Source organism: Gopherus flavomarginatus, chromosome 3, assembly GCF_025201925.1.
Source record: "Gopherus flavomarginatus isolate rGopFla2 chromosome 3, rGopFla2.mat.asm, whole genome shotgun sequence".
Classification (NCBI taxonomy): domain Eukaryota; kingdom Metazoa; phylum Chordata; order Testudines; family Testudinidae; genus Gopherus; species Gopherus flavomarginatus.
The window spans coordinates 231,908,117-231,926,993 of record NC_066619.1 but is presented as its reverse complement, the minus strand read 5'-3'; the positions used below and the strand labels follow the sequence as shown (position 1 = coordinate 231,926,993).

The following is an 18,877-nucleotide window of genomic DNA, read 5'->3' as shown; positions in this document are numbered from 1 at the left end:
CCTAATAAAATGTCCCAATTCTGCATGTGCTGGTTGAGGAATACCAGCTAAAAGAGCTAATGAGGAACTGTTGGCAAGCTTCCAGTATGCTGAGGACATTCAGCTTTGTCTCTTATCATGCTTGTCCCAGTCAGTATTGTTTAAATACCTAGATTAATCAAGATATTGGAGTATTGACAGCTAGTTGGTTGAATCTCATTCTGGATAAGACTGAAAGATACAGTAAGGATAGTTTCTCCTCTTTCAGTTGAGGATGTGTACCGACATATGCTGATTCTTGTTTCCAATCTGAGTAATGTTGGATCTTCAGCTGCCAGTTAGCTGATCATATAGTACCAATATCCAGGAATGCTTTATACCATCTGCACCTGGCCAGGATATTTACTCTTTCTTTTGGATGAGGACCCTTTGTCACCTCAAGAATGGATTACTGCAGTGGGTTCTAGATGGAGTTACTATATGTTGGGTCTGTCTAGAAACTTAATTGGTGGGTTACCACATTCTGAACCAGTTTAAGGAGGGCTTCCAAGTGTTAGTGCATGACATCTCCAAGTTCTGTACTACTTGTCTGTTGGTCTGCAGACTGAATTCAGTTTGTTTGTTTCGTTTTTACATATAAATCCCTCGTGTAATTTGTCAGAGACACTTGGGGAGTTGGATAGTTGCTTTTTAAATTAGAAATAAAAGTAAACTCAGACAAGACAAGTCCTCTTATGTCATAAGAATCTATCAGTTTCACTAACAGAATGAGTCTTAAAAGAAACATATTATAAAATTTACCCCTTTGATAAATGTACTGTAAAACTTTTTTTAATGCCCTGGGAGGCAGAAGGTGTAGGGGGAGCAACTAGGTATATTATTCCCAGTTTTCCTTTTACCTGTTCCTCCTCCTCCCCTGTCACCTCCATCTCATTTGTCTGCCCATCTGTATTTTGGGATATAACTGTCCCTATGTTGTGTGGTGTTGAGGTGTCTGAGCAGTGATTGGGGTTCTGAGACACTAATAGTTTGGTTATTTGAACTGTGTTAACTTGGCCAGAGAGAGAAATCGTGATCCAAGAAATGAGAGCTTGTTTTGAATGTGCCATGGGTTTAATTAAGGTGCTACCCTGTTAAGAAACATTTGTTTATCTCTTTCAAGAACCACCTTCATTGGTTCGCAGGAGCCAGGATCTCTGTCACCCTAACCAGAAGATGGCCATTAGCTATTTGGGTTTCTTACAAACCCAATCTCATCAGGATGTATGTGGCAGCAAAAATTACAAGTGCAGAGCTATGAACGATTTTGCCACTAACCAAAATGTGTTCTGGGCAGAGAGATTAATGATAGGATCTAAAGTTTTTGAGATGAAAATTTTCAAAAATGGGTGCCTAAGTCTAGGCTTGAAATCTATGTTTGAAAATCTAAATAAGTGGATTTAAAAGTCTAACTTTAGCCACCAATTTTTAAAAGAATCTTGTCCAAAACTTCTAAGACGACAGATTGTGAATCACAGTATAAAAAGAGATACAGAAAGAATGTGATTCAGGATTGCCTAGCACAAGGCTACTAGAGTAGTAGCTGTTGTGTGCTCTGCACTTTGAAAACCGGGCCACTTATTTAGGTGCTAAATATGGATCTAGGAGCCTAACTTTTGGCTACTATTTTTTAAAGTCTTGTTCTCAAAGACTGGAAGTCATAGATGTTTGAAACTTCTGTAAAGAAGTAGCCAGTGGAGTAATACATTAAGGGCCCAATACAAAGCTTATGGAAGTAAATGGAACGACTTCCACTGATTTCAGTGGACTTTTATTGGTGGCCAAAATGTGTGACTAGAACTGATTAGTAAAGCTTTCTTTAGATGTTTGAACTCTTCTCACTTCCAGAGAGGAAATCTCATTATTTTCACTTCTTCTGTGAAGATGGTGCAGTCTGCCTAAGGCCTGGTCTACACTAGAAAATTAGGTTGGTTTAACTAGATCAGTCAGCAGCATTGTTAAACCAGTCTAAGTCCCCATATAGTCAGTGCTAGGTCAACAGAAGAATTCTTCTGTCAACCTAGCTACCACCTCTTAAGGAGGTGGAGGTAGTGTCTACACTGAAGCGCTACAGCAGCACTGCTGTGGTGGCACTGCTATGTCACTGTAGCATTTTAAGTGAAGACAAGCCCTAACTCACTTTTCATCTCCATTTTGTACCATGTGACCCTTTCTCAGAAAGTACTAGTACTTAACTACTTGATGTATAACAGTTTCTGTAGATGTTGGAAATGTTAATTGTAAAATAATTTAATTTTTTAATCTGTTGCCTTTTAAAATGACTGACTCTTTTATATAGCAGTTGTTATATCTTCAAAGTACCATGCCAGCTGTTTACTTTGTTTACCTCTATAAAAAAGGTAAGTTGTCATTTTTCAATTTTATAGATGGGGAAACTGGGAGCAGAGAGGTTGAGCAACTTACCTCATTTCACATAGCAAGTGAGTGGCAAGTAAAGGGTTAGAATTTAGACGTTCCTGGCTCCTAATCCTGTTATTGGTTCACTAAATCACACTGATTTACCAGCTAAGAATTACCGTTTGCATTTTCTTTGAGAAGATCATTTACTTTATGAGGACTTTAGTGAGGGAGTGTTAAATAGAAGCTAAATATAGGAGTGCATGCACCACGTGATTCATAAGTCTGCATTCACAAAGTTTCCTTTCACTTTACGATATGCCCTTAAGAGCTCTCTTAAAAAATAAAAACATGTTTTCTTGGTGATTTCATGGCTTCTGTTGTTTCCTCCTCAGAGAAGATCAAGTCTGGAGGTTTTCTGACTACATCTGAAATTGTAGGGATGATCAATTTGTTTAAGAAACCTTGTAAGTACACAAACTGGTTTTGTGGATTCTGAAGCATACAATGTTCTGTAAGTCAAATGTGCATTGTACATTTTTGGTGGTTTAGCTGTGATTATTTCCAGTGAATGGCTGATTTAAGAGCATAGTGTGCTGTGCTTCACGTTTGTAAATTTTGAGCTGCTGCTAATTTATGTGCTGCTTTCCTTCATTTTCATTGGGTAGTTAATAAAAAAATGTATATGAACTGGAGTCAAATCCAAATGCAAGAGTAATAGAGGGAATGTTCTTCCATTATGCTATTTGCATTTTCATAGGCAACTAACATCGGGGGAGCTAGATGGGAAGATTTTAATCCTCATTATTTCTGTTTCATAGCTGCAATCTATATCTCTCTATAATCTATATTTTTCTGTTGTCTTTTGAATTGGCTCTTTTGACCTAGAAGGTACAGAATTAATGTATTTGGGGCTAGAAGATAACTTTGGTGAGGAATGTGAAAGTGTGTGTGGGGAGCTATTTAGGATCATCCTAGTCATTTTTCAGCATCAGCAAATATTATTTTTTAAAGCTTTCCTCTGAAATTCCATTGCTACTGGATTTTTCTGTATTGTCAAATGGTACCATCTCTTAATTGCACTGATATTCAATGATAAAAATGGAATGATACTAACTGTAGTTTTTATCTTCTACATGGGATTTACAGGGTTTATTTGACAAATTTAATATTAACTTGATTTATGTGAACTGAAGAGGCAACAATGGTATTAGATGTGTGTCTGTGCAATTATTGGGCATTATATGATTCATTAATACTGTGTTAAATGTGTTATCTTTTTTTCCTAATATTTTTTTCTGACCAAACTGCTGGTTAAATGAACAAGATTTATTTTCAGTAAAAGCCAATGGATAATGTTTTTATATTATAAAGGACACTGCATAACATTTCAGGCTTTCCTCATGTATGTGAACAATGATTCTAAAGCAAGTAAAATAGCACTCTGTTTTCATTAGATTAGATGAAGCTTCACCTGAGCCTGCACGCTTGAAAATCCACCAAAGGGAAAAAATTTTTTACTTAACTCACATTTTACCATATGGAATAATGAAGTAAATCCCACTGTAACTAACTGTCAGGTCAAACCTTTCATCAGGGAAATAAAGAATAAATGAGTGAGTACACTGAGATCTTGAGCACTCAACATGTTATATAACCAGCTCTAATTATGCATTCAAAGGATAGCAGAAGTAGGGAGAGACAGACATACAACATCAGGAGGAAAATCACTTAGGAAGAAGACACAAGTTATTTGACATTTGAATTTTTTGAAATAACTGGCCAGCTCTGTGTTGTAATATATTAATAGATCATATGCTCATTTGATTAGCAATTCACTGAAAAAAACAGAACAGATTTATAGTATAAAGAAGTTCTTCCTTTGTGGATATGTGTGGGAGTACAATATGTTCGTTCAGTACAAAGGAAAGGATTTACTCGTCAAATTTTCAGACTTCTTTAGGTTTTCCTTTTGTTCCGTAGTCAAGACAACTTTGCCATTAGCATTGTGGGAAGGAAATGGCCTTCCTTTTGTTATGTGACTTTACATTACAGCATTAGCTATTACTAGTTATGGGACTTATTGAGATTTCCTCTGAGACATCTTTCCACTTGGATTCCCAAGAACTCAGCTCAAGCCTAACCTGCAAATTCCAGATCGAAACTTTCTCAGAAAGGAATGTTTGAATCCAGGGTTTGGTTTGTGATTACACACTTGCTGCAAACTTGCCACTGAAATAATCATTGTCTTATCTTATATCACACATTCGGCATAGATCATTGGATCACATCTCTTATAAAAACTGCCAGATATCTGGCAGCCAGCTATGAGCCACATTCAAGGATAGATTAATTGTCCTGAGAGTCACCATCTCTTTTTCTGATGTAGGAAACTTATATCCTGAGGGTGCCTCCTACTTTAATAGACAGAGACACATAAATTGGGTTTGCATCCCTCATCTGACCCATACACCTTGAGTCCTATGAGTGGTATAAGGGTAGAAGTTCTTGTGGAAAGGTAGATAGAACTACCACATATCAATCTTCTGTTGCTGAAATATAACCAAGGTAACTGGCATGACGCATCTTTTGAATGCCTCAGACTTGTGTCTCTTGCATTAGTCCAGAATGGGCATTGGTGTTTGAACCTGACTGTTACCATGCCCTAGACCTTCCTTGATCCAGCCTCTGGTCGCTCCAGACCTTCCCATCTTGCATCTATTTAGCACACATAAAAAATATATGAAATAGCAAGTGAGTTGACCATAGCTCCAAATAAATGATAAATGGATGATAAGATGAACCAATCGGCTACAGTTTTAAACTGCTGTATGTGATACTGCCACTTGCTAACCAAGTTCTTACACAAGTGCTGACCATGACTTGTTCTTGTCTACACTTTAAGGTCATGGTCATCATTGCATTGGCAAACATGATTGTTAGAAATTGTGTTTAAAAACCTATTGAATTCCCAAGTGCGGATGGTCACAGGGACAGGGGCAGTCTCAGTCTCTAAACTCAGAGCAGCACAGGGACTGCTCCCTTTTGTCATCACAATAGCTGCACATCCTTCCAAAGGGAGTGGGAAGAAATGGATGGAGGTGAGAGCTGGTGCCTCTTCCTTCAGCTTTGCAACAGCCCACACATCCGGCCAGGCACACCCCAGGGATCAGACTGCACACCAAGGCGCTTCCGGGGTGTTTGTGCCTCTTTAAGGCAAAATTCCTTCACCATGACCACCCCACCCCACCCCCACACACACCTAGTGTGATTCAAAAGGGGGAAGAAGTTTGGTTTAAATCAAAAGTGAGGAAAGCCCCCCGTAATGAGAAACATTAGAGATAATGCTTCTCTTTCCTGGAGCTGCAACCTGCTTCTGCCCAGTAACTGAAGAGACTGACACAATTTTTTCTTTCATATAATCACAGAGCCTATTTTTAAAGAAAAAGAGAGAGGGGTGGGGGAAGCATGAGCTTAACTTACATTACAGATAAATATTTCATTACCTTACACATACAGTAACCATCTTTGCACTGTTGCCTCAGTTAACTGACACTCCAGACATTTTCTCACAGTATCAGGACTAATGCAGTTATGCAGAGCGTCAAGGGGTCTTCCCCAAAATGCAGTAGGAAATCTGATGAGCTCTGGCATAGTAATCTGGTGTTAATAACTTGGAAAACAAGAGCATTGAAATGATCATTCTCTTTGGAAATAACTTCCTTTAAAGTAAAATGTTAATTTCTCTCCTCTACAAGTCATGATTGAGATGGCTGCCTTCAATGCAAGGTGACTACAGCTGTTGTTTTGATGTTCAACTTGACAAATCTTTCCGAAGTGGTGGTGTGAGGAGGACCTCCATATCAAACAGTAGCAAACTGGATTTGCTGCTTGATGTACCTCTGCTTTAAAGTGCACAAAAAAGAGAGGTGTGTTCATCTGTCCAGAGTAGCCAGTCACCAGCTGAGAAGGATTCCTTTGCTATTGTTCATTTATTTTTAGTAGCTTGTTCATTTCCACTCATCTCACTTTTTGTATTGAACATCAATTTTTAGCATTTGCATGCAATGTTATTGTAACCCACACTCCTTCTGGGTGTGGTGTTCTGTCCCACCTAGTGGCACCAAGACCACTTAGAGAGAGTAAAATTAATCTGCTCTACAGCTTTTGCTGACAGCCAGTTGGCTCTTAGCTCATACGGTAGACGCTCACGCACTAAGCTGCAGAGATCCCCAGTTCGATCCTTCCTGCTGATGACCGGGGTCTGTTGGCGTTGCAAGTGGGCCTCGTCTCCTCAATATTATTGTACTAGTTTCATTCAATCCAAAAAATATTGAAACAAAATCTGATATCCAGTATTAACCCTGTTGAAACACAAAACAGTGTTCTCATTGGTTGACTAGTGTTTCTCTTGGAGGAACTGATCCTATCATATGCTGAACATCTCCTGCAAGGTACTGAATCCCCTCAACTCTCATTGAAGTCCATTGGAGTTGAGGGCACCTCATACTATCATGTCCATAGAGAGTCTGAGATAGAGGCTGCTGGTGTAATCACCTGGGAACTCCAGGCGTGATGATGGTGTCTGTCTTAGGAAGCAAAGAGCCTAGCAATGTAGAACTCGTAATCTACACCTTCAGTTGTCTGTCTATCCGTCTAGTGTTCATATCTAAGATACATGTTACTGTGGTGTCTTAGAATCTGTAGTACATTAATTTCCCTTGACAATAGATATGCTTAACTGTCCCTACTGATCCTTATAGGACCTGCATGGAAGATTGTATCCTTTTATTAGTGTACTGAGTCCTTCCTACATCCTTTCTTAAGCTATCATGATTTCTGTGTTATCCAATTGTAGGTTCACAAAAACGTAGGGCTGGAAGGGACCTCATGAGGTCGTCAAGTCCAGTCCCCTATGCTGACGCATAGATCATCCCTGACAGGTGTTTGTCCAACTTGTTCTTAAAATCCTCCAATGAGATGGGGATTCTGCAACCTCCCTATTCCAGAATTTATATTCAGAAAGTTTTTTTCTAATACTATCCTAGATCTCCATTGCTGCAGATTTAGCCCATGACATCTTGTCCTACCTTCAGTGGACATGGAGAATAATTATTCGCTGTCCTCTTTATAACAGTGCTTAACAGAATTGAAGACTGTTATATCAAATAAAATAAAATACAATGAATGTTGGTGATGCTGAAGACAAAGCACTGGCTGTCTCCTTTGGCATTCAGGTGTAATTGGGTCCAACTTTTATTCCTAAATGTGAGGCATTTTACTAGTGTAAAGGTATTAATGATTTGTAACCCACACAACAAAGAATCTCTGCATAATTAGCATGATTTATCACAGTGGCAAAGTTTGCCTGGAACTAAGCTGGCATGGAAATGGAATAGTGTCCTGTTTTGCCCCCACCTCCCCAAAATTATCTGCTTGCAGTAGCTCAGGGATAAGGACATTTGCTCGTTAGTTAAAGGCCCTTTCATTATTCAATTACTTTATGTACTTTTCTAAAGTTCATGTTTTATGTTCATGAGCTTCATTTTTATGGCTTCTGCTCTTTTCTCTTGAAAGTTATAAACAACTACCACTGCCATAAAATAGAACAGACAAAACTGGAATGAAGACTTCATCATTCTGAATAATCTACAACTTGCTTTTTCATTTTGCCAGCACAGATCTTTTTGATTCTTTATATTTATTTTTCTAGTAGATGTACAGCTTTCTCTTTTGGCTGACATTATAATATCAATATTATGTTTGTTTTTATTTTTATAGAATATTAAAAACATACTTAATGCTATACAGAAAAATATGAGAACAAAGTACTTTTATTTATATATTTCATGCAGCAGAAGTCAGTGGTTTTGCAAAGACCAAACTAACAAATGTCCACAAGAACTTTTTTTAAATGTAAATGTGAAAAGACTAATCCCAGGAAATATGCTTCTAAATATTTAATCTGATATGAACTCTGAGTTCAAGTAATGAATATTTGTTTGCTATATACTGTTTTACTACGGCTGAATAAAGCCAATCATAATACAAAATTTATTCAATTGCCTTTAAGTGGCAAGTGCTCCATGGAAATTCTATAAATCATGTATTGCTTTCAGTTTGTCATCTCAAATCTTTGATTCATTTCTTTCTTAATAAATATGTGAGAGTATAATACTACAAATTGTCATGATAATAAAATGTGGAGAATGAAAGACAACACTGAGCCAACTTTTGAGCACTTTTTTCTAAAGTGGACTTGGTACTTAGGAAAATAGAGATTTACTTCCTTGAAAACTGTAATCCTTTGTCCACAGCATAGACAGTTACAGTGCAAGCTTCACCACACCATGCCATACCTCAGTGCTAATCTAGAAGGAAGGCAGGCTGGCCTGGTGGCCTAAGCATGGATATGGGAGCCCAGAGCTCCTGTAGTCTGATAACCTCGGTGTCAGTGTCCCCATCCTTAAAATGGGAGTATTTATTCATCTCACATGGACACGTCATGTGAAGATCAAGCAATCAGTTAATATTTGTAAAGTGCTTCGAATATAGAAGAGTAATGCATATGTAGGGTGGTGAAGCACTGGAATGGATTACCTAGGGAGATGGTGAAATCTCCATCCTTAGGGGTTTTTATGGTCCAGCTTGACAAAGCCATTGCTGGGATGATTTAGTCGGTGTTGGCCCTGATTTGAGCAGGGGATTGGACTAGATGACCTCCTGAGGTCTCTTCCAACCCTGATAATCTGTAATTCTAAGTATTTTACTGATTAATTCTGTTTCCATGGTCCATTCAGTTCTTGGCCTTTCTATTTAAGTTGCCAATCAGGATGACAGTTTTCCAGTTCTACTACAGCTCTTTTGTGATTTGAGCCCAAAGAACAGTACTGAGACCACAAATTCATTTTTAAAAATCCACTCCTTACTTGACAAGAGTCCACATCACAATTGGCACAACTTTGGCAATTTCAGAACTGTGGTCATCCTGTGACATCCAATGAGGTGGGCATGGCAGGTCAGGGTTTGCAATAAATTTTCAGAGTAATGTAAGGTAAGCTGCTCCCACTGCTACTGCACATGTTGAACCTATTCTGTAGGTAGAGACCTTTTATTCATTAAAGGTGTCAGTCTCATCACTTTCACAAGCACTAAATTTAAAACTAAATGAAACCACTTAGTGAAATCTATTGAAATCAATTACCAGTTACATCAACTGGTTAGTTTTTCTGATGTAAGAAACATTTAGTAATAGCACCAGACTCTTACCTGGATGCATGTTACCATCAGGCCAAAAGAATGCACAGTGTATTAAAATCAACATACATTTGAAATTAACCTCATTACATGCTCCAATTATTGTCTCAACCTTATTTGGAGAAATGTTTCCCTGTTGGCAATCTGAAGGAATACTCAGAATAACAACTATTGAGTACAGTAGAACTGGTGTTTGCCAGCAGCATCTGGAAACAGAGCAGACCTTGGGACACACCTTGGAAATACTAGAGTATTATTTTGTCCACACAGGCACTAGACATAGAGTGTCTTCACCAGATGCTTCTTCAAGGGGAGGTGCGGTGAAGGGGACTGTTTCTGTGTCACAGCATATCTTTGGTATCCCTGCAGATCTAATGGATCCTTAGGGTTTGTGGGCCAGATTCTTTATTTAATATGCAGGGAGCAAAAAATAGTTAAACAGTTAAAATTATCTAGTAAGCTTTTATTAATTGTTAGTTTAAATTGGCATTGATTGTGCCCCTAAATCTGTGCACAGAAGGTATGTCTACACTGCAGTTAGACACCTGCAGCTGGCTTGTGCCAGTTGACTTGGGCTTGCAGGGCTTGGGCTGTGGGGCTGTTCAATAGTGGTGTAGATGAATGAATGCTAGCTCAGGTATGTCTACCTGTGCTGCAAACACACCTCCCAGCTGGAGTATAGAATACCCATACGTCCCTGGTGATCTGCCACGTTTGGGAGTGGCCCCATGGTTCCTTTCTGTAGGGTGGACAAATCTCACCTGTCCAACAAAAGGAGCTGGACCTGTACAATGGAATCCTCAGCTATTGCTTCTCCCAGACCTCCCAAGGGTTTTACCACTGCAGGGGCATCCAGGCATTTGCTGTTATTATTTAGATAGCAGTGTTGCATAGAACGTGACTGGTGCTTTCCAAATGCTGAGGATGACACAATCTTTGCCCCCAAAAGTGTATAATCTAATATATTTTACAACTCATAGCTCCTTTGCATAACTTTCTGATCTTAACCTCCATTTTATCAGTGCAAGAAAATAACAGCCAGTCCACACGTTCTACTTGTTTTACTTAGACTTTGCAGAATTCAATTTTGAAAATAATTTTGACAGTAGATATATTTATTTTTAAGCATTTTCCCTTTTTTATTGATTTAAATTTTCACAATTCTGGGAAATTATGAGGGGGAGTGTAAGACAACATGGGGATCAGGCAATAATTATTTAGTGACAATAGGTGCTGAGATTGAAAATGTTAAGGCTATGTAGAGGAGTTAAACACAAACAGTCAACATCACGTGTCAAAACAATGTAAATATCCTTAAATCAAACTCCTATAAGTTCTTAAGCAGCGTTTTGCTTGCTTTGCCTATTTGTAAATTTTGATTTTCATCAATGAAATATTTTTGTCAGTTTGTGTGTGTACAATGAAATCCGTGTATACCAACATTGACCAATAAAAACCTAATCCTTCTGATTCTAGTTTTACTAGACATGCAGAATCTTAATTCAGATTCCCATCCATCCCCTGGGTTAGGGTAATTTGGAATCTGGAATTTTGTTTAGGTCATTGCAAAATAAAAGACTATTGTGAGCTGAGGGTGCTTGGTTTGAGTCAGACCCACTTTACAACATAGAATCGTAGAACTGGAAGTGATCTAGAGAGGTCGTCTAGGCCATTCCTCTGCACTCATGGCAGGACATGCCATGAAAAGATTACAGACATATAGTATTTTCCAGCCTCATATTGTTCACGCAGCAAGCAATGGTGCAGTTGGTATTTGCTTGGAACCTGAGTCTTCATGTTCTGTTTCCTCACATCAGACTAACTTTCACAACTATGAAAAACAGCATACAACTGTGAACTCAACATATTTATCTCGTCTGTGTCTGGCACATTGTATGTGCTACAGTGCTGTGTATGTGGTAATGCTGGCTACATTTTTCTCATTTGGTATTTCTGCTTCATAGAACAAGTAGTGTAAGAGTGACTTAATGGATACTAAGTAAACCAAATCAAAAGGAGTGCTGATGGGGGCAAAAAAATACTATCCATCTGTGATGACCTTCAAGTAGGAAACATCGTATAATGAGAATCTTATTCTTTTTACTCCATCTGACCTCCTTTTCACCTGCTAGTAAAAATGTCATGTCAATGTATCTGTGTTATGGGGGTGAGATTCATGCATTTGCTTCTGCTCCCAGAAAACATATCTAAATGCATTCCTTGTGAGATAATCTCCAGCTAGGTTTTTCTGATGCTTGCCAGTCACAGTGAATCAAAATATATTTTTATCTACTGCTTTGCTTCATTAATAAGGTCCTGTCGTTCTGAGTAATGACACTCTGCTATGGAAGTGCTTCACAAATTGCCAGTTTTAGTGATTCCAGCTGCTTTGTGTCAGAATACGTAATTACTGATCCCATTTTGGGTTATGCAGTAAGGGAAGAAATACTGTATCTAGAGGCTCACCATGTGAAAACCAGCTAGAATTTAATTAAATAATAGAAACCTTATGTGACATTCATAAAAGAACATTTCTTCTTTGTCAGAAAGTCTTAGCTCCTTTGTGTATCACCTTGCACAAGAAGAGAAAAATGAAACAATTGGCACTATCCAATCTCAAGTTTTTAAAATGGAAATCTTGACTGTGCATCTTCTGAGTTGACTAAAGGAACAGAAAATGTGCAAAACTGGGCTGTGAGATAATTTTATTGGCCTGAATTTTGGTTGGCCTCATTACTTGTAACTGATGAAATCATGTCTGTGATGCCATATAATTCATAGTAATCAAGACCTATGTTTTCAAAAGTGACGTGATTTTTGGAGTGATTTCTTGAAACAGCTTATGGGGACTGATTTTCAGAAAGAGCTGAACATTCAGTCTCTGAATGTTGGGTCTCTTTTAAGGTGTTTTGAATTGGGCACCCAAAACTTGAGTCACTCAAAATCACTAGTTTGTTTTTGAAGATTTACACTAAATGTTTGTAACTCCCAATCATATATTTTGTTTGTTACATTGTACTGAAAAATGTTTTTAGAAATAAGATAACATTCAATGTGCGAGAAAATCTTGTTTCTTTAGAAAAACTTGAGGGAGTAAACACCACGTGGTGTATATATTAATGCTAAAAACTCTTTACTGTATGAAAAGTGTGATTGGCCACAGTTCCTCTTCTTTGCCAGCATAAGCCTCATATTTTACTGGTGCTACATTTATACTTGGGCATATCATGTTAATGTCAACATGGTATTTTTTGTTTTGTCCTTGGTCAAATCAGGTTACAAATATCTGGACATCGGTGGTTGGACTGTTACATCTTTTAGGCTGTTAGTTCCAGATAGCTTTAATTAGCTATATGATAGTGGTTAGAGCAGGAGAGCAGGCAATCCGCTTTGGCCAAAATTTTCTGGAGTCCACTAACTTTATGTGTTTCCAGTTCTGAATGCTCAATTTGAGATATACAGGGCCAGAATTTCATAGATGCTGAATTATTTTGAAGAGCTAGCCCTACAGGTCACAGTGAAAATCTTGTGCCTAGAGCCTGATTTTCAAGACATGTTAAGCACCCGTAACTCCATTTGAGTTCAGTGGCAATATTGGGTGCTTAGTACCTCTTAAACCCAGCCTTCAATGTCTCAGGTTGGATGATACAAATAAGTAGACACTTCAGAATATTTTGGCCTTTACCTCTCTGTTCCTCAGTTTATCCATGTGTCAAATGGAGATGGTGATACTTACAGTACCTAGGCCTGCTACTGCTCCTATTGAAGCCAGTGGCACAGAATCAATCTCTAAGGCTATAAATACTGATTCTGGCTTTATGCTGCAACACAAAGATTCTCAATGTCAATTCCTTTTGCAAAGTCTCAAATGTCAATGTTCTTGTTCAGTCAGAGATCAGTTTCTGTTGCTGTTCTTCACAAAATTCATTTGCCCTAAAGAAAGTATTGAATTCCACTGATAACATTCCATATAAAATCTTCCACGCTTAGCTATGTGAAGGGTCATATTGATAGTTGGGCCCGGCCTCTTCTTTTTTTATTGTATTTAATATAGCTTCATGCATTTAGTTAAAAACATAAGAACAGCCGTACTGGGTCAGACCAAAGGTCCATCTAGCCCAGTATCCTGTCTACCGACAGTGGCCAATGCCAGGTGCCCCAGAGGTAGTGAACCTAACAGGTAATGATCAAGTGATCTCTCTCCTGCCATCCATTTCCACCCTCTGACAAACAGTCTAGGGACACCATTCCTTACCCATCCTGGCTAATAGTCATTAATGGACTTAACCTCCATGAATTTATCCAGTTCTCTTTTAAATGCTGTTGTAGTCCTAGTCTTCTAGGAGTTCCACAAGTTGACTGTGCGCTGTGTGAAGAAGAACTTCCTTTTATTTGTTTTAAACCTGCTGCCCATTAATTTCATTTGGTGCCCCCTAGTTCTTATATTATGGGAATAAGTAAATTACTTTTCCTTATCTACTTTCTCCACATCACTCATGATTTTATATACCTCTATTATATCCCCCGCCTTAGTCTTCTCTTTTCCAAGCTGAAAAATCCTAGCCTCTTTAATCTCTCCTCATATGGGAACCGTTCCAAACCCCTAATCATTTTAGTTTCCCTTCTCTGAACCTTTTCTAGTGCCAGTATATCTTTTTTTTGAGATGAGAACACATCTGTATGCAGTATTCAAGATGAGGATGTACCATCAATTTATATAAGGGCTTTAATATATTCTCCATCTTACTGTCTATCTCCTTTTTAATGATTCCTAACATCCTGTTCCCTTTTTTGACTGCCTCTGCAAGGATGTCTTCAGAAAACTATCCACAATGACTCCAAGATCGTTTTTCCTGATTCATTGTAGCTAAATTAGCCCCCATCATATTTCAAGTATCAGAGGGGTAGCCGTGTTAGTCTGGATCTGTAAAAGCAGCAAAGAATCCTGTGGCACCTTATAGACTAACAGACGTTTTGGAGCATGAGCTTTCATGGGTGAATACATGCATCTGAGGAAGTGGGTATTCACCCACGAAACCCCATCATATTGTATGTATAGTTGGGGTTATTTCTTCCAATGTGCTTTACTTTACATTTATCTACATTAAATTTTATTTGCCATTTTGTTGCCCAATCACTTAGTTTTGTGAGATCTTTTTGAAGTTCTTCACAGTCTGCTTTGGTCTTAACTATCTTGAGCAGTTTAGTATCATCTGCAAACTTTGCCACCTCACTTTTTACCCCTTTCTCCAGATCCTTTATGAATAAGTTGAATAGGATTGGTCCTAGGACTGACCCTTGGGGAACACCACTAGTTATCCCTCTCCATTCAGAGAATTTACCATGTATTCCTACCCTTTGTTCCCTGTCTTTTAACCAGTTCTCAGTCCATGAAAAGACCCTGCCTCCTATCCCATGACAAGTTAGGTGCTATCATTACAGTTAATATTGGGGGAACCTAGCAGCAGATTGAACTGAGTGAAGAACGTAGTCAGAAAAGAAATTGCCATCTCTGATGTGAGACCAGACTTAGACTGAAAAGGTTATGCATGTGACTCCAAGGCAAGCTAATGTCTGTTTCTGCTTTCCATCTAACCAGGGCCAGTGCAACCATTTAGGCAACCTAGACGGTCGCCTAGGGCACTAGGATTTGGGGGGTGGCATTTTCTTCGGCAGGGACCGCGGCGGCCGGATCTTCGGCCACCCCGATTGCCACCGGCATTTAGGCAGAGGGAGCTGGGGCAGGGGGCCACGGAGAGGGCCGCCTGCAGCAAGCAAGGGCGGGGGGGGGGTGGCACGCAGGGGAACTCTGCCATGTAAACAGGCAGCTGGGTTTTGTACCACCTAAAGATTCTGAGTAGTTTTCAGGTGAATCCTTGTGCAGAGCACATCAAAGTAATCCACTCTGGGAGTGAAATAAGTTTGGCTAACTAAGATCTGCACCTAAAAGAAAAGACCAGTCTCCTAGCCAATATCCCAACAGGACTAAAAATACAACTACAAATGCAAAATTAAAAATAGAGGGAAAGAAACTTTATAGAGTCAGAGGAAAAAGAGAGATTATTTTCAGATATGATTTGAAAATGGCTGGATAGCAAAAGAACTAGAGTAGGTTGGAAAATGTGGGGGGGCATCCAGGGGAAAATAGGGTTTGTTTGTTTTTTTAGCAAAAATATTAAAACTCAATTTTTCAACCAAAATCTGAAGAATTTTTATTCAGAAATGCTGCCTGGATGCCTCCTGGGAGTTAGTTGTACTTTGGGTTCATCATGCCCCCATTCTCCTCCATGGGCCAGGCTTCCTGGCTGGACTACATCTTCCCATGATGCATGATGCTCTCCTCTCTTATTGAGTCACTACAGTCCATGATGGGAGCACATTTCAGCCCACAGAGGAGAAAGGGGGCATGAGAAACCTGAACTACTACTCCCATGTGGAACTGTAATGACATTTCCAAATTGAATTTTTTTTAGGATTTTAGGCGTTTGGTTTTAGGCGTTTGGTTATTTGATCAAAAGATAAACATTTCCCACAGGAAGCAAACACTTTTTTTGCCAAAAATTTCATTTTGTCAAAAACTTAACTTTCTGTTGAAAAACAATTTTGACAGAAAAATTTTGATTGGCCCTGAAGCTGCAGGTGCCATATGCAAACAATGGTCCTGATAAAATGTTACCACCAGTATGAATTAAGGAATCTGATTTGTTAGCATTTTATACTACCCTGCACAGGTGGAAATAATTACACAGAGCTCGGAAGACTCAGTGTATATTGGTGGTTAAGGCACTGGACAGAGGATCTGGGTTCTAGTCTTGGCTCTGCCACTGACCTGTTGTATGACCTTGGGCGAGTCACTTCACCTCTCTACATCTCTCTTTCCCCTCCAACCTGTATTCTATCTTGTCTATTTAGCCCATAAATTCTTCAGAGTAGGAACTGTCTCTAACTATGGATTATAAGTGTTTGTCCTTTTTAAACTCAAGTTAGTTGATTGCAAACTAATTCAATCCTTTTTAAACTCAAGTTAGTTGATTGCAAACTAATTCAAGTTAACTAAAACCATTGTAAATGTTGTCTACACACATATCATCGGTTTGTCTGAAGACTCAGCCTAAGGTAAACCAAAACTGCTTGTGCTCTGGAACAAATGTTTGTTAATTACCTGGAGTTAAAACAGGACCACAGACTCAAGCTTAGACAAACCCTATATGATTGTGCAGCGCCTAGCACAATGGAACCCCAGTCTCGGTGCCTCTAGGAATTGCCATAATACAAATAAAAATAAGTGTAAATGACTACATAACAAGGCTGTGCAAATATTTTCACTGAGAGGAGAATATTCAGCAAAGCCTTCTGCAGGTCAGAAGATCGTTAGTGCATATAAATAAAACTACTGTATTTAAAAGGGTCCTTGAAGACCAGCTTTAGCTGATCAGCCTTGGCCCTGTAAAAATAGCTGCTGCTTTTTTTAATATGATGGATAAACACTTCATTGCTGAGTGGAAAGCTATAGCAATCTTTCCGTTTCTAAAAGCATCCAAACATCAGTAAGTGCTTTAAGAGCACAAAGTAATCACAAACTTTTATTTTTATCCTTCTGTTCTACAGTACGTGTAGTTACAAGTCAGAATCTCTCAATAGCATCCACTGTACTTCATGAAGCTTGTAAACAAATGGTCTTGTATCTGTTTCAGTGTCTACACAGCCAAAAAAAGACCGATAGCAGCGAGTTTCAGAGCCTGGGTCAACCAACTTGTGCTACAGGGCTAACAACAGCAGTGTAGACACTGGGCTTGAGCTGGAGCCTGAGCTCTTTAATCCCAGGGTGAGTCTTAGAGCACGGGCTCTAGCCCAAGCCCAAATGTCTACAGTGCCATTAGTCCCATGAACCTGAGACTTGCTGACATTTTTTGCAGCATAGACATACCTTTGGACTACTTTTAGCTGCTGTCACTATGCTCAAGACATTTGTAGGTGTTTAGCCCCTTGAGGACTGGCCATTTTCCATGGGTTTGGATGAGCACTGTGCTGTGGAGGAGGGAAGAGTCCTGGCTGTAGTAACATGGGACAGTTTTGGACTCTTGGAAAGATCCAATACTGACCTGGCTCTCCCCTTATGGGAATCCCCATTATCTCTCGTCCGAGCTCCCAATTTGACCTGTCCCCTCCATCTTTAACTATTTCTTGAACACATCTTTGGCCAGGAAATAGAAGGGGGTGGAACGGCAAGGACGACACAGTATGGAGCTGGCAACGTGATAGATTAGGGAGGCAGAGCCACTGTCTAAATGGAGGGGAGTCAGGAATGTGAGTTTTTCTGACCACTTCTCTTTGGAGTTATAGGGTGGAGAATAGAGAGGTGGGTGGAAAGGATTTCATTTCATTTATAGGTGGAGGAAGGAGGAGGGAATAAGGTGGGCACCTTCTGGGCGGGAGGGAGAGCAAAGGAGTGGGACTGGAGAAGTGCTTACTTGGGCCCAGTCAGTGCCAGATTAAGGTATAAACTAACTATCAAGTACAGTTTAGGGCCTCACAATATGAGGGGCCTCTACACAAGAAAAAACGGACTCCATTTCAATGTTATCAAAATTGGTTGATAAATAAAGGAGATATGGGAAAAAGAAGATTCTCTCTAAATATAGATATTTTTGTTCAAATATGACAAATATACACATCTGTCTATGCAAATACCCTTACTCTTCAGTAATTGTTCATTATTGACAGACAGGAGGCCTGGGTTTAAGGGGAAAAAAAACGATAACTGCACTTGTAAAGTTTGTATTTCTACCAGAACATCTGCTATCAGTCTCCTAAGGCAGCATTTTGTTGGCCAGCTGCTACTGGTAAAATTCTGACTGTGCTTTCATAACTTATTTAAATAAATAATCTCACTATTGATAAAATCGGGGAAAAATGTGAGGTCAGAGACAGCACTGTCATGATGAAATGCATCCTAGAATACTCAAGGAGTTAATAGAGGAGTTATCTGAGCCTCTAGCTATTATCTTTGGGAAATCATGGGAGACGGGGGAGATTCCAGAAGACTGGAAAAGGGCAAATATAGTGCCCATCTATAATGTGCTTTCATAACTTATTTAAATAAATAATCTCACTACCGATAAAATCGAGGAAAAATGTGAGGTCAGAGACAGCACAGGGCCTGATGAAATGCATCCTAGAATACTCAAGGAGTTAATAGAGGAGGTATCTGAGCCTCTAGCTATTATCTTTGGGAAATCATGGG

The 18,877-nt window shown here is 39.2% G+C and overlaps 1 protein-coding gene across 6 annotated transcripts in view; it reads left to right on the top strand.

Moving 5' to 3' along the window:
- CRACD (capping protein inhibiting regulator of actin dynamics) overlaps positions 1–18,877 on the top strand; it is a 226,454-nt gene that overhangs the window by 122,428 nt on the left and 85,149 nt on the right. For 3 of the 6 annotated variants that reach the window (XM_050947335.1, XM_050947333.1, XM_050947330.1), the window contains one exon: positions 2,772–2,843. The exons of the other annotated variants lie outside the window; for them this stretch is intronic. In XM_050947335.1, coding sequence (XP_050803292.1) covers positions 2,772–2,843 — 72 coding nt within the window. The remainder of the gene's footprint in view (positions 1–2,771; positions 2,844–18,877) is intronic. 6 annotated transcript variants of the gene reach the window in all.